The 14,449-nt window shown below is 38.5% G+C and overlaps 1 protein-coding gene across 2 annotated transcripts in view; it reads right to left on the bottom strand.

Annotated features, from left to right (window-relative positions):
• Klp31E (kinesin-like protein 31E) overlaps positions 1-14,449 on the bottom strand; it is a 580,309-nt gene that overhangs the window by 126,012 nt on the left and 439,848 nt on the right. For both annotated transcript variants that reach the window (XM_067145074.2, XM_067145075.2), the window contains one exon: positions 12,161-12,317. In XM_067145074.2, the coding sequence (XP_067001175.2) occupies positions 12,161-12,317 (157 nt within the window). The remainder of the gene's footprint in view (positions 1-12,160; positions 12,318-14,449) is intronic.

Below are 14,449 nucleotides of genomic sequence, written 5' to 3'. Positions count from 1 at the left end.
AACACAACTGAAGAGATAAGAATTGTAATAGCACTCTTGTCCATCTTGGAAATGGTTTCTGTGGTTTAGTATTTCTAACTCCATGCAAATTCTGGGATGGTTCATAATTTACCTCCTATTCCAGCTCTCTTCTCAATTCTAGCACCGATTATTTATATATTCAGACACTACAATCACCCAAGTAATCAGAAAGACATATTTCACTTACCAGCATAAACAACTAGCTCATGTACCTTTGTTTAGCTATGGAATTCTAGGTAAAATACTGCACATATTGTAAGATTTTATAACATTGCATTGCTTTTAGCATCACCCAAGAAACACCACAGGGAGGTCGTTATGTATAGTTTCTCATGTAAAATCTGGGTTGGGGAGTTTTCATTATAATGGCAGATCCTCTTGTCTACCGCCAGTCATAATAGATTTTGAGAGTTTTCATTACAGAGGTAAGCCCCCTTTCCTACTTCCAATCACATTTGAGGCAGCAAGTGAGAGAGTGGGCTATGCCAGAGTTAGATTAACAGAGATAGTTTGAGTTTTGTGTTTGCCCTAACAAGGAGAAAAATAACCCTGTTAAAATATATTTTATTATTTAACAACCCAAAGTATACATTTCAAACTCATTAGGAAAACTATTTACAGAATGTAATGCCATTATTTAACTGTCTTAGTTCCTTTTCACATGCAAACAAACAAGATGATCTTGCATTACAATAGATTCCTCTGTTCTGTAATGTTAGCTCCTTTTCCTTCTCTTTTTTTGTCACAAAATTTTCTTTCCTCCAACTAATTACAATATCACATGGAAAAGGTATCATTCCACCTTTCTGACTGCCTGTCCATTTTCCTGTCAGTCTAATTAAGTACTTACTGAAAAATTACCTTCATTACCTGGTTACTGTTGATCTCCTGTTTCTTCACAAGAGATATTCAGATCTTTAATAAAGTCGAATGTTGAACTAATGCCATGGTAAACAAAATATTTCAGTACCTTCAGATATTGGGGTCTTCCTCGACATCCTCAGTTGTACTCGAGTCATCTGGCTGGAGTGCATGGTACAGTATATAGTAGGGTTATTCTGTGGTAAGATATAGGGGGAGAAGAGAAATCAAGTCTTTATATTTAGCTTTATTCTTTCTTCCTGCAGGATGGGAATTTTTCACAGAATATGTGAAAGATAGGTACTTTCTTCTTTAACTGACAATTATTTCCTTTGAGTAAAAGCTACCACATTCTTGCCGACTTATGAATTCAAATTTAAAAAAAATTGTGCATTATAGTCACCAGTTTTATAGAACACACAGAATATATATCATCCTTTTCAGTTTATATAAGTTTGTGGTATTTACACCAACTCACATTAGCTGCCACTGATTGCATGCTGCACCTACATCCAACACCTTGCTGCTTGGCAGGAACCACCTTGTTTGCTTTATCACTGATGTCTTCTAAGCACTTTCTTTTCCACTTATTGTCATTTCTAAATTTTTTCTTTTTTTACAACTACTCACTGTTAGTTATCCTTTATCGTTTGTCATGTTGTACACAACTAACATGTGCTTGAGAATGGGAGCAGCTACTGACCAGCCTGCATAACCAACAGGCGGCATACATCACAAGTGTTTATATTTGCTTGACATAGCTCACTGTCTCACAGTATCAACATGAGATGAGCAATTTGCATGAATTAAGTTCTTTAAAAAAGGAGGGAAGAAGCCTACAGTTGTGCTTGACATAACACACACTGAAAGATGGATTTATGCCCTACACAAGGGTACCAATAACTCAAATTTATCGATTTCTCGGCATAGCCCACTCTCTCTCTGCCTCATTTGAATTGGGGAGCTTTTATTTTAATGACAGACCCCCAGTTCCTACTGCCAGTCACAATTGAGTTGTAGAGTTTTCATTATAATGGCAGGCTCCCATGCCTACTGCCGATCACAATCAAGTTAAGATGTTTTCATTATAATGGCAGGTTCCCTTGCCTATAGCTGGTCACCTTCAACTTAAGACATTCTCATTACAATGGTAGGGTCCCTTGCCTACAGCCAGTCATACCCCTTTCAGACCGTGTACGCACAATTGTGCGGGTTTGTATTTTATTTATCCCTGACCGTATTTGATGTTTTTTCGGCGCTAGACCAGACTGCAGTGATTGTGTGGGACATGTGGCGTGTATTTCAATAGGTTTAAGTATGCGCTTGACCGCCAGGGCGAAGAAAGAAGAGTTTAAAAAGCACAGTTAATCGGCAAGATGGCGAGAAGCAGTAGTGCCAAAAGTAAGTATTTATTTATTGCATTTATATTAATCTAGAAGCTTTACTGAATAGCGGAATATAGTCAATGAAGTGTGTACATTGGTTAGTGAATGTAAATTTTGAAGATACATCATTGTATGTGATACGAGGTTTTGAATTTTGATACGCACAATTGTGTGGGTCCTTTTTTATTGGATGTTAGTTTTTATTTTGTAAAATAAACTATCAATATGTGTATTGAGGAGCATTTTAGTCAGTTTTTGACATACAAACAAAAATTCACACCTCCAGTTTTCTTTCAGGTCTGAAAGGGATAACTCAATTGCACATTAGTTATTACAAAGGCAGATTCCTTTACTACTGCCGTTCAACTTATGTTGTTCAAGGTGGAGGAGGAGGTGGTGGTGGTGGTGATGGTGGTGGTTGTTGTTGTTGTTGTTGGTGAAGTCACAATTGGGTTAGGGGAGTTTGTTATAATAGCAGGCCTCCTCCGTAGCCTAATGTCAGCCACAATTGAGTTTGGGTGTTTTCATTATAATGGAAGGCCCTGTTGTCTACTGCCAGTCACAATTGATTTGGAAAGTGTTCATTACAAAGACAGGCCCCCTCTTCTACTTCCAGCCACATTCAAATTGAGGAGTTTTAATAAGAATGGCAGGCCCCTGTTTCCTACAACCAGCCACAACTGAGTTGGGGAGTTTTCATTATAATGGCAGGCCCCCTTGCCTACTGCCAGTCTCAAATGAATTCTACTCCAATCGAAATTACGTTGTCCAAGAGGGTTGTTGAAGTTAGGTTGTTCTACAAAACTTCCTCGTTGATTACATTGTCTGATTGCCCCTGTGGTTGCAGAATCACAAGGCTGTCAGAGCTTACAGGTGAACAGGCTACGCATAACTGGCCAAGGGAAAAGTAATCATTCCTTAAATCTACACCAGCATCTTTTAAAGACTGCCACTGAGCTTTGTTTATTGTCAATGCAATGCATACTTTAGCGGGGAATTGCAGTTGTTTCAATAGGAAGTGGTAAACCGAGGGAATCGAAGGAATGCGGGGGATGAAAACAGTTTCTGAGATGGTGAGGTGGAAAACCTGGTGGAGGATTTAAAGTGTGTAGGAACTCCACAGGGTAACGGATCGCATCCTTTATCTCCACTGTAGAATTCAGACATGTCTCACCATCTCAGTAGGAAGTTTGTCCAATAAGGAATCATTGATGCTTGCTGCAGCGTCGTCGTTAGGCATGATAATAGCCCTTTCCTTAAGCCAATTAGAGTCTGTGCTATACATTAAGATAGAGAACAGAAAAAACGGTACACATCTTCCTTCGTGTGGACAACACGGTGATGTACCATTATGCGCCAACAGCATTAAGCTTCATGCCTAATGAATCCTATAATGAAAAAGAAAAGGAAAATAGAGTCAGCTATAAGAAACAAGAACTACAGTATACTAGAGCTGTAGGCAAACAGAATGGAAAACCTGGTAGAACAACTATAGTGTTGTGTACAAAACAAGTCTGAATAGGTAGAAAGTATTAAGAATAAGAGAAAAGATTAGGAGATGTGGGGGCGAATAAAAGTTAATTCAATGGGTGATATGTAGCAGTATGAAGCTATTGAATAGGATGCAAAAGCAAGTCTGATCCTACTGCAGTAAATGAGACAGCCGCACGCAGAAGTTCGCCTGTGCTTTTCTAGGTATAGAAGATACGAAGGTAATCCCAAATCTATTTTTTTAAATAAATACATAGACCTGTTTATTTCTACAATGGTTTACATCATTTTACAGCTTGAACATTTAGCTATTTTTCTACATAATTACCAGTTTGGTTGATGCATTTTTGTAGACGCTGTGACAGTTTTTGTATGCCCATGTCATACCAGCTCGCTGCCATGCTGTTCAGGAAGTTGTGAACCTCATCTTTCACCTCGTCATCGGTGCTGAACCACTTTCCAGCCAAATGTTCTTTCAACTTAGGGAACAAGTGATAGTCACTAGGCGCCAAGTCGGGACTATAGGGTAGGTGGGTGATGATGTTGCACTGAAACTGTTGCAGGAGAGCAACGGTTTGCCGGGCGACGTGCGGGCGAGCGTTGTCATGGAGAATGTTTACGCCCTTGCTCAACATTCCTCTTCTCCGGTTCTGAATTGCCTGTCTGAGTTTCTTCAGGGTCGCACAGTACCTGTCAGCGTTAATTGTGGTCCCAGCGGGCACAAAGTCGGCCAACAATACCCCTTTTTGATCCCAAAACACAGTTGTCATGAATTTACCGGCCGACTGTGTTTGCTTGAATTTTTGCGGCTTTGACGAAGAGGGATGCCGCCACTGGTGTGATTGTTGCTTGATCTCAGGTGTAAAGTGGAATGCCCAGGTTTCATTACCTGTGACAATTGAGTCCAAAAAGTTGTCCTGTTCGGCTGCAAAGCGTTGAAGAAATGCGTGGGAAGAATCAACTCGTTGCTGCATGTGGTTTTCAGTCAGCATGCATGGTACCCATCTTGCACACACCTTCCAGTATTTCAATTTTTCTGTCAAAATTCTGTGAGCGGCGCTTCAGAAAACCTTAGGAACCGTCAACTGGTGATGGATTTAAATCAGTTCGGTACCTTGTGTGTTAAAAAACCAAATAACTGCACGCACTTCGCACTTGGTGATAACATTCAAAGGAAGCTCCATTCTCAACGGCTGCCAAGCCAAGACTGAGTGCCTCAGCACGGGGTGTGCATGTTTATATGCGAGCGCAGGAAACACTCTTCACAATATTGTGACCAACGGCCACACGAACATAGTTCTGTATTTATAAAAGGAGACCTTAGTTTTGGGATTACCCTCGTAGATACGGAAAAGAAAAAGAAAGTAGACTCAACTATGAGTAACAGCAACTACAATATACGGGAGCTCTAGGAAAGCCAGGTAGAAAACTACAGAGTCATAACTGAGCAAGTGCCTGCACGGTTTGGGCCACGTAGATATCACCTTGCATTTGGGAGATACTGTAGTGAGTTTGAACGTCACTGTTGCCAGCCCTGAAGATGGTTTTCTGTGTTGGAGCTGTTCCTTAATTAAGGTCAAGGTTGCTTCCTTCGCACTCCCTTTCCTATCTTATATCTATATATATAAAATAAGAGTTTTGTCTGTACATTGCTCAGATATTGAAAATAATCGTATTTCTTTATCGGTCATGTCCACAGTAACAAGAAAATGCATTTTTTACTTTTCCGTAATTTCTGTCTGTCTGTCTGTCTGTCTGTCTGTCTGTCTGTCTGTCTGTCTGTCTGTCTATCTGTCTGTACACGCATCACGAGAAAACGGTTGAAGAGAATTTAATGAAAATCGGTATGTGAAGTCGGGGGATGAGCCTCTACAATCTAGGCTATAAATCATTTTACTCACGCTGAGTGAAATGGTAGTTTAGGGGAAAGCCTAAAATTGAATTCTCAACTATTTATGTTATTAGTGGTCGTACTTTAAAGAAAATGGGTATGCAAAGTTGGGGAATAAGTTGCTACAATCTAGGCTATCAATAATTGTATTCACGCTGAGAAAAATGGTAGTTTAGGGGAAGACCTAAAATTTAATTCTCAAATATTGTTGTTATTAGTAGTCCTATCCTGATGAAAATCGGTATGCAAAGTCAGGAAATAAGGCGCTATAGTCTAGGCTGTAAATTATTTTATTCACGCTGAGTGAAATGGTAGTTTAGGGGAAGGCCTAAAATGTAATTCTCAAATGTTTCTTATTAGAGGTGTAATCGATGAATGCTACATAACTAAGGTTATATAGTATTAAATTTCCTATTATTCATGTCTTATACATTGTTACCATACTGGCTATGATCACAAAGATATTCATGAATTTGGATTTTTGTTACTAAGTCCATATCAGCGCCGAGTAACGAGGAAATGGGTAAACAGTATTTAATGAAAATCGGTATGTAAAGTCGGAGAATAAGAAACTAAAGTTTATAGTATAAAATATTTTACAAATCACAGAGTCGAAAGAAAACTAAATGTGAAGGCCTACAATATAGAAAGCTCATAACATTGATCAACAATAACATTACATTGACCATTGTTTGTCGTGATGTGCTTTGTGTCTTCTGTTGCCCCTCATTTCCGGCATATAGGATTACTGCTGCGTACAGAGTATTTTTTTATTTGATTTACGTTGCACCGACATAGATAGGTTTTATGGCGACGATGGGATAGGAAAGGGCTAGGAGTGCCTTAGGCCTTAGTTAAGGTACAGGCCCAGCATTTGACTGGTGTGAAAGTGGGAAACCACGGAATACCATCTTCAGCGCTGCCGACAATGGGGTTCGAATCCACTATCTCTCGGATGCAAGCTCACAGCTGCGCACCGATAACCACACGGTCAACTCGCCCAGTCGTACAGAGTGTAACAGCCTGTCTGAATATTGATAGGAAGTAGCTGGTGAGTTAGATAACTTTCTTATTTAGCATGCCATTCCCCTGGTTTATAAATTTTCTGATACTACTGGTACGTAACACACTGGATCATCATAGCATTCGGGCTATTCAATCCCTACTCTGAGGCACTGATTGGAATGAACAGTGTGTATATTTAGCGGAATAATGGCAGATGAGTGTTCATGGCAATCTGCGGCCTGGTCATCCCAGCTCTGGAACTTTGGACTATTAAATTGGCACCGCAATCTAACCGCAGCACTGTTCGTTAAAAGTGATAAAACGTGCGGCTTTCCATTTGATCGAGTATTTTATATGATAGCATTGCTTTTAATCGCTACATTCATACTTACGTTTTTGTAATGACCTATGTTGATTTCAGGTTAGGAAAACCACAAAGTCAGTCTTTCTGAGAATCCCGTAGCGAAGCACCGGTACATCAGCTAGTCCTATATATGTGTTGGTGTGATGTAAAGCAAATTGTAAAAAATAAAAGCGTATGACAAATGAAAGTTAGTTCAATGAACAGTATAACGCTGTCTCATTGCATAGCTGTAAATGAGGCAGCAGCACGCAGAAGCACGCCTGATCGTACTGCTGCAAATGAGACAACTGTCCGTGAGCACCGTAAAATTCTTTCACAGAATATCATCTTTCTGTGCATCTTATGCAATCTGCCCCAGCAGAAGCTGCAATGCTTCTGATTGCCTCGTTTGTGAGTCTGTCAACTTCTGCCCTCCGGCATTCTGACTTACAGCAGTGGCAGCGTGGTGCCAATATCTCAAGAAAGGTTGGTTTTAGGGCCTTAAAATAAGCTTTCTTTTGTCCTTGTACAACAAAGTCAATTTTTGTCTATATTTGCCTATGCTATTTTCGCAAAGGGCATAAATCTAGGGCAGAAGCTGAATTTTGAAAAATTCTTTCTTAGTGCAACTCTAGGGTAAAGGGTGAACATGTGTTCATAATTTTAGCTTTCTAGGTCTTTTGCATCTGGAGATTTCATGATCAGTGTGTGATGTTCAGCTTTTATATATACATAATGCCACTGCTTTTACGTCTCAGTAACTATTTTTTATGGTTTTAAGAGAAAACATCTAAGTGTTCGAATTTTGTTCTGCAGGAGTTCTTTCATGTACTAGTAATTGTATTGACACTAAGCTGACGTATGTGAGCACCTTCAAATATTAGTGGACTGGGCTGGGCTCAAACCCGCTAACTTGAGCTTAAAAGGTCAGCACCTTACCATTCGAGCTATTCAGCCCACCATATAAAGAGAGTTCATAAATTCCCATTAGAGAATTTTAGGGCTTATAGAGGGGATTGAGAAGATAACATTTTAAACAGGAACCCATGTCCAGAAATACAGTATACAGTTTTCATGCTACATGTACAACAACTTCAAACCGAGTGTATAAATTTCCGCTTCTGTTGCTGGGTGAAGGAATTGTTCAACAGACACCAGGTGTGACTGAGCGAGTGTTCCACAAATTGATTACAATGTCCGGGTAGAAGTTGGCGGACACCATATCAAAGTTTTAGTGTACCAGGATGCTAACCACTATTTTAAGAAGAGAAAAACAGACTGTTAAGTTAACAGAGAAAAATCTGTTAATGTGACGAGGAATAAGTTCCTTTATTTCTTCCTTGACACTGGACATTGTTACTAAATTAATGAATGTTGGTTTGTTGGAAATTTGAGTTGTAATTAATTATTACAACCTCTACTTCACCTAGCAGAAGCAGGAGATTTAAACACTTTGTTTGAAATTATTGTAATAAACCTGTAGCATGGAAACAGTGTATTTCCAGACTTTGGTTCCTATTCAACACTATCAATTCAGTTCCCTCGACAAGCCGTAGGATTTAAAAAAATGGGAATTGTTTAACACCCTGTAGGCTATAAATAGTAAAGTGATGTGTGATCAATAAATTCTATAACACAGAGTAATAATATGGCCTCAGCTATCACCTGCAAGCATTTTTGCTTCAACAACATTTAGGCTACTTGTGTGTCAATTTAATGTTCTGTTCTACTCTACCAAAGGACAGAGAAACTGGAACTTTAATGTAGAATTATTCTAACATGTATTTTGTTGAGTAAATATTTATTGCATCACCGGAGAGCTCTTGCATGCCCCCGTCATAGGAAGAGTGCCAAATGGATTTCTTTCTGTCCTCCAAAAAGTCTGTCTACAATGACGATGATGATGCTTGTTGTTTAAAGGGGCCTAACATCTAGGTCATCGGCCTCTAATGGTACAAAATGAGATGAAATGAAATGACAAATTAAAAGCCCAAAAACATCCACTGACCACAATTCAAAATGTCAAGACAAAGAATGAATGGATGGATATGAATTTAAAACGATCAGTGGAACTGACCCACAATGCCTCACATGCACAGAAGCTGGCGTAGAACAATAGTAGTACTGACCTAGGGACTGCTTCTATAGCACAACACTGAATCGATGATGCTTGTAGTTGAAAGGGGTCGCAAATCCAAGTCTACTTATCCCTAGGAAAGTAGAACCATGGTATTTGTCATTTGCGGTACTAATCAAGAGTAGTGTAGACTCGTGGTATTCCGCAAATTATGGTACTTCGCACATGTATTACAGACCTACGCTGTTTTGTACATAGGGGCACCATTTACAGGCAACACAAACCTATGGTGTTCATCACATAAGGGTACTAACCACAGGGACTCTTACTATCCCGTGGTGTTCCTCATATATTGGGTACTAATCATAGGCAAGCCAGAACCATGCGTTCCCTCATCCCATGGTGTCGCTCTCATATAGTGCTACTAATCACAGGTACTGTAAAAGCTGTCGCACCCTCGGTTGCTACTAATCACAAACCTATTTGGTACCCAACATAGTGGTACTATGCACAAATAAAAGCGACCCATGGTATTCTCCCCATAGTGGAACTAATCACAAGTAGTTTCATGGTGGTAATAAAATCATCCCTGGGTCACCCCTTTTAGTCGCCTCTTACGACAGACTGGGGATATCGTGGGTGAATTCTTCGTCTGCATCCCCCATCCATAGGGGGTAATTCTGTCTACATTGCCAGGTGTGAACCTGTATCCAGAGGCTGACACACTACTACTGAACCACAGTACTATGGATCCACAGAAATTGTTTCAGACTGAGTGGAGAAAGAACAATGTGAGAACCACCTGAACTGACAAACAAGTTAATGGACAATTTAGGTTCTGTAACAGAGTGCATCAGTAAGATTACCAAAATCAGTCTTAAATCAATTGCAGAACTGTGGTCTAGAGATTATCGTAATAACTTCCCACCAGACAGGCCCAAGTTTGCCTTTTTTTTTTTTTTTTTTTTTTTACGTCGCACCACCACAGATAGGTGTTATGGCGACGATGGGATAGGAAAGGGCTAGCAGTGGGAAGGAAGTGGCCATGGCCTTAATTAAGGTAGAGTCCTAGCATTTACCTGGTATGAAAATGGAAAAAACCATGGAAAATCATCTTCAGGGCTGCAGGCAGTCTGATTTGAACCCACAATCTCCCAAATATTGGATATTGGCTGTAGTTAAGCGACTGCAGCTAGTTTGACCTCCAACTCTGCCAGGAGGGACTGGAATGAGGTGCACTTGGCAACAAGTAATACTGTACAATGAATTAGGACAACAAACAAGAACCTTTAAAAGGTTTTAAAACCTTTTCTGTAGAATCTAACACCCTAAATCAATTATGTTACTCTGTATAGATTCAAGATTTCATTCAATAGAAAAGTATTAATATATTTAATGTTACTTTTCTTGCTACATCAATTTGTAAAACACATTTATGTTTGCATGATAATCCTCAAAGTTTTCATACTATATCTCTGTCTGTCATATTATAAGCCCAGAGGCTGACTGGATCCTCAAATAGCACCACCAGAGGTCATATCGTTATGGGAAACTGCAAAAACCAATGGCAGCATCAAAATGAGGCGCAGTAGGCAAGATGAAGAGCGAGGTAGTCTGCCATTGCTTTCCTTACTGGGCCAGTATAACTGACCCTATAATAGAAAATTTGGAGTTAGGATTGGAATTCCAGACAAGTATTAATATCACCCACACTGAATAGCACAAAATTACTGCAGAGTGGGGATAATTTATTCGTAACAGTGAATTAAAATGTTTTAAAATAATATAAAACAGGTCCAGATTAGTACAAATCTCGTAGGACATCACATTAACACTGATTATAAGTGCACAGTAACTTCCTGAACACCTTGTAGAATAATGTGAGCTTATATGTCAGAGGAAAGGGAATTAAAAGGAGTCACTAGTTAGCAAATCATTATACAATAAAAAGACACTTTTTCATTTTCCACACACTGAGACAATTATGAAATCAGCATATAGTAGCAGCCAACATTTGGAAACATATCTGTGCGGTAAATTAAAAGTTCCTTTGAAAAACTAAAGTACAGTTATAGACGATAGAGGCTTTTGGGCTTATGCCATGTCAAGAAAACAAGGAAAGTTTCACAGAGAACTTTGCTCCGCGTCTTCAGAAGAAAATCTCGACTGTCCTCGAGGAAGCCTTCAATAATAACGAGGTTTGAATTTAAGAATGCCTTACCGCTGGAGCTGTACTAGGACCAGGTACTGCTACAGCTCCAACGGTAAAGCACTCTTAAATTCAAACTCGTTATTATAGAAGACTTCCTTAAGAACAGTCAAGATTTTGGAGCAAAGCTCTCTGCGAAACGTGAAGAGTTTCACCATGTTATCGTGACATGGCATAAACCCAAGAGCCCATATCATGTTTACAAGTATGGACCATGAAAGCATCAATGTTAACATTAAAATATATTTGATCGAAGCAAGAGTTTTGTTCTAGGATTCTGAATCAGAAGTGGAAAGTTAACTTCTTCCAATACTGTAAAGAAAGTTCACTCTAACTTCTATTACGTAAACTGGATTCTAACAACGCCACTGAGACACCAAATTCTTCTTGTAGCCGAGACTACTCCATCTGCCTCTTCTACATATACAGTAGAATATTGAGAGAAAGAGAGAAAAACATTTCAAGTTCACAGAAGCTACATTCCTGAACATATTTGTTACACAAATAATTTATTGGCTGATTTTAAAATGAACTGAAAACTGCTCAAAATAATAGCAACAACAACTCCACTATACCTGCATCCATACGCAGATCGACTGGAAGACTAACACTATATGGGTCATGTGACTTCCCGATCTTAACACTAACGTAGCGGTTGTCTCAGAACACTGCATAAAATTGCATAAAACTATATTCATGTTTTTTTACCCGTATTGAACTTAATACTAATTGTTACAATTCTTGTTTTATTTTTCACCTAATTCAATACACACATTTATTCAACACATACATACTGAATTAGGTGGAAAATAAAACAAGAATTGTAACAATTGTCTCAGAACACACCGTGGATAATGAAAACAAAAGAAATACATACCTTGCCCTGGTAAGGAGTAATGACGCCTTGACCAATTTGATGTTCACTTGAGGCAGTCGTTCCAGATGTAAGGCGCGAGAACACATTTTCCTCACGGCTTGTGGCACGTCGGTATGCAGGAGGAGAGTTGGGAGGACTTGCATCTATGCCTTGCTCCCTGCTTGCCCATAAGGAGGTTAATAGTGTTAATAAGAGAAGTTAAAACAGATCAATAACAATTATTAAGATTAATAATGATAATTATTAGTCATGCCTTGCTAATAACAAATTGGACAAATGTTAACAAATATCTAAAGTTACTATTACTGATTTTAAATTCATCAGTGACATATTTGAAAGGGAAGGAGGCCAATAATTTGCATAATCCAATCCTGGACATTCAATTAAGTAATTACAAAAATATTCAACAAAGAAGTCCATTAGAAAGAATTACACCAATTTCAATACAGTCTTCAATGTCTTGAAGCACCATAAAAGCTTTACACTATGACCAAACAAAACATGTGAATTATAATAAGGCTATTACAGTATGACCAATCAACCATCTGGGAATAGCGTTGATGATGATCTAGATATATAAAACTGAAATTTCATTTATTTATATTTTACATAATTCCATTGGAAAACACTGTCCAGCCTATATTTGAACTCTGCATTTAAATACCAAAAATTTTCATCCTTTGATATTTTGGCAATTTTAGGCTCAAGGGTTTAAAACTGTCAAAGACAAACTGTTAAAATCTTCTTTTAATCTTCGAGACATGAACAACAAAACTCAGTGAACCATATGGGACTCCAAAAACCCTATTTCAATGCATATTTCATCAATTTAACGCTCTACAGAACAGGCGCTACGTGCTGTGTTCGTGACAGCTCGCTACCGAGGAAGAATGGAGCAGTAGACAGGCTTTATTTATACAGTAGCAGTACTTGCAGTAATTACATGGAGATAATGCTACAAAACAAATCTGACTGTGTATGTCATTATTATTATTTGTTATATTATTATTACAAACCTGCCAACTTTTAGAAATAAAAAATAGGAAGATTTTTAATTCTTGGATTTTATCGCATATATTGCGCCGTGATCTTGATGAAAATAGGCCTACAGTTACAAAACGAACTGACCATTAAATTTAAAATTTTGAACGAAGAAAACAAAAATGGTTACAAGAAAATGTAACAAACATGGAACAAAATGCATAATAATTTCTTTTATTAGACTGTATGTATGTACGTATGTATGTTCAGTCCGTCAGCGATTCCGCTGGTGGGATCCTCAACAGCTCTGCCATCAGCTGTTATAGATGGCCTAGGCATCACTGAAGAGGCGTACTAGGGAAATGAGGAGTGAGGTAGTTTCCCGTTGCTTTCCTCACTTATTAGACTGTAACATGAAATAAAATTAAATTTTATAGGTATTTCTCAACACTTGGATATAACGTTTGTTACATTTTGTGGCCATAATGTGCAGAGAAAATACCAGATACTGTCACCAACACAGCTCTCTGAAATACTAAATTTATTCAACTCATTCAATTTATGAACTAAGAATGAACACAAATGCACTGAAATATGCAAAACTACCACATAAAAAACAGATCAATATGTCTCATACATTATTAGCATATGTTTTCGACAGGGGGAAAAGCATAGAACCGCAAGAAAAATCACGAGGCCTACAACTCCATCGAAACTACGCATAGAAACGATGTCAACAGTGTGCGAACAATAAACTCAATTTTTCGTCCTGATTAACGGAGTCGCTAGCACGTGCTAGCCTCTCTCGCTTGTAGGATGATTGCCGCCCCGAATTCCCAGCTGTAAAACACACATGATGTTTTAGTAAGTGGGAAATATGATACAGGAAGGCAACGGACGATACACTTGCCAAATAAACACACTTATGAGGTTGCATAAATTACACAAGCGAACGAGGGGAAGAGTATTGACTGTACTTGAGGTTATATTGGTCAAAAATAGGAAGAAGTAAAAATACATTGGAAAATCGGAAGAAGAGTTTAAAAGCGGAAAGTTTCCAGGTAAATCGGAAGGGTTGGCAGGTATGTTATTATTATTATTATTATTATTATTATTATTATTATTATTATTAACATAGATCATAGGGAATGAACACAATGCAGATTACAGAGCATAAAAAGGAAAACATATTCATCAAACAAAGGAAAAATGTAGCATTATCTGAATATTTTCTCTTCTGCCCTTCAATATTCCAGTTAGTGCTGCAGGATTTAAACCCACAATTTGGGATACAAAGGCTAACACACG

This window comes from Anabrus simplex, chromosome 4 (assembly GCF_040414725.1).
Source record: "Anabrus simplex isolate iqAnaSimp1 chromosome 4, ASM4041472v1, whole genome shotgun sequence".
Classification (NCBI taxonomy): domain Eukaryota; kingdom Metazoa; phylum Arthropoda; class Insecta; order Orthoptera; family Tettigoniidae; genus Anabrus; species Anabrus simplex.
This window is presented reverse-complemented; position numbering and strand designations above follow the sequence as displayed.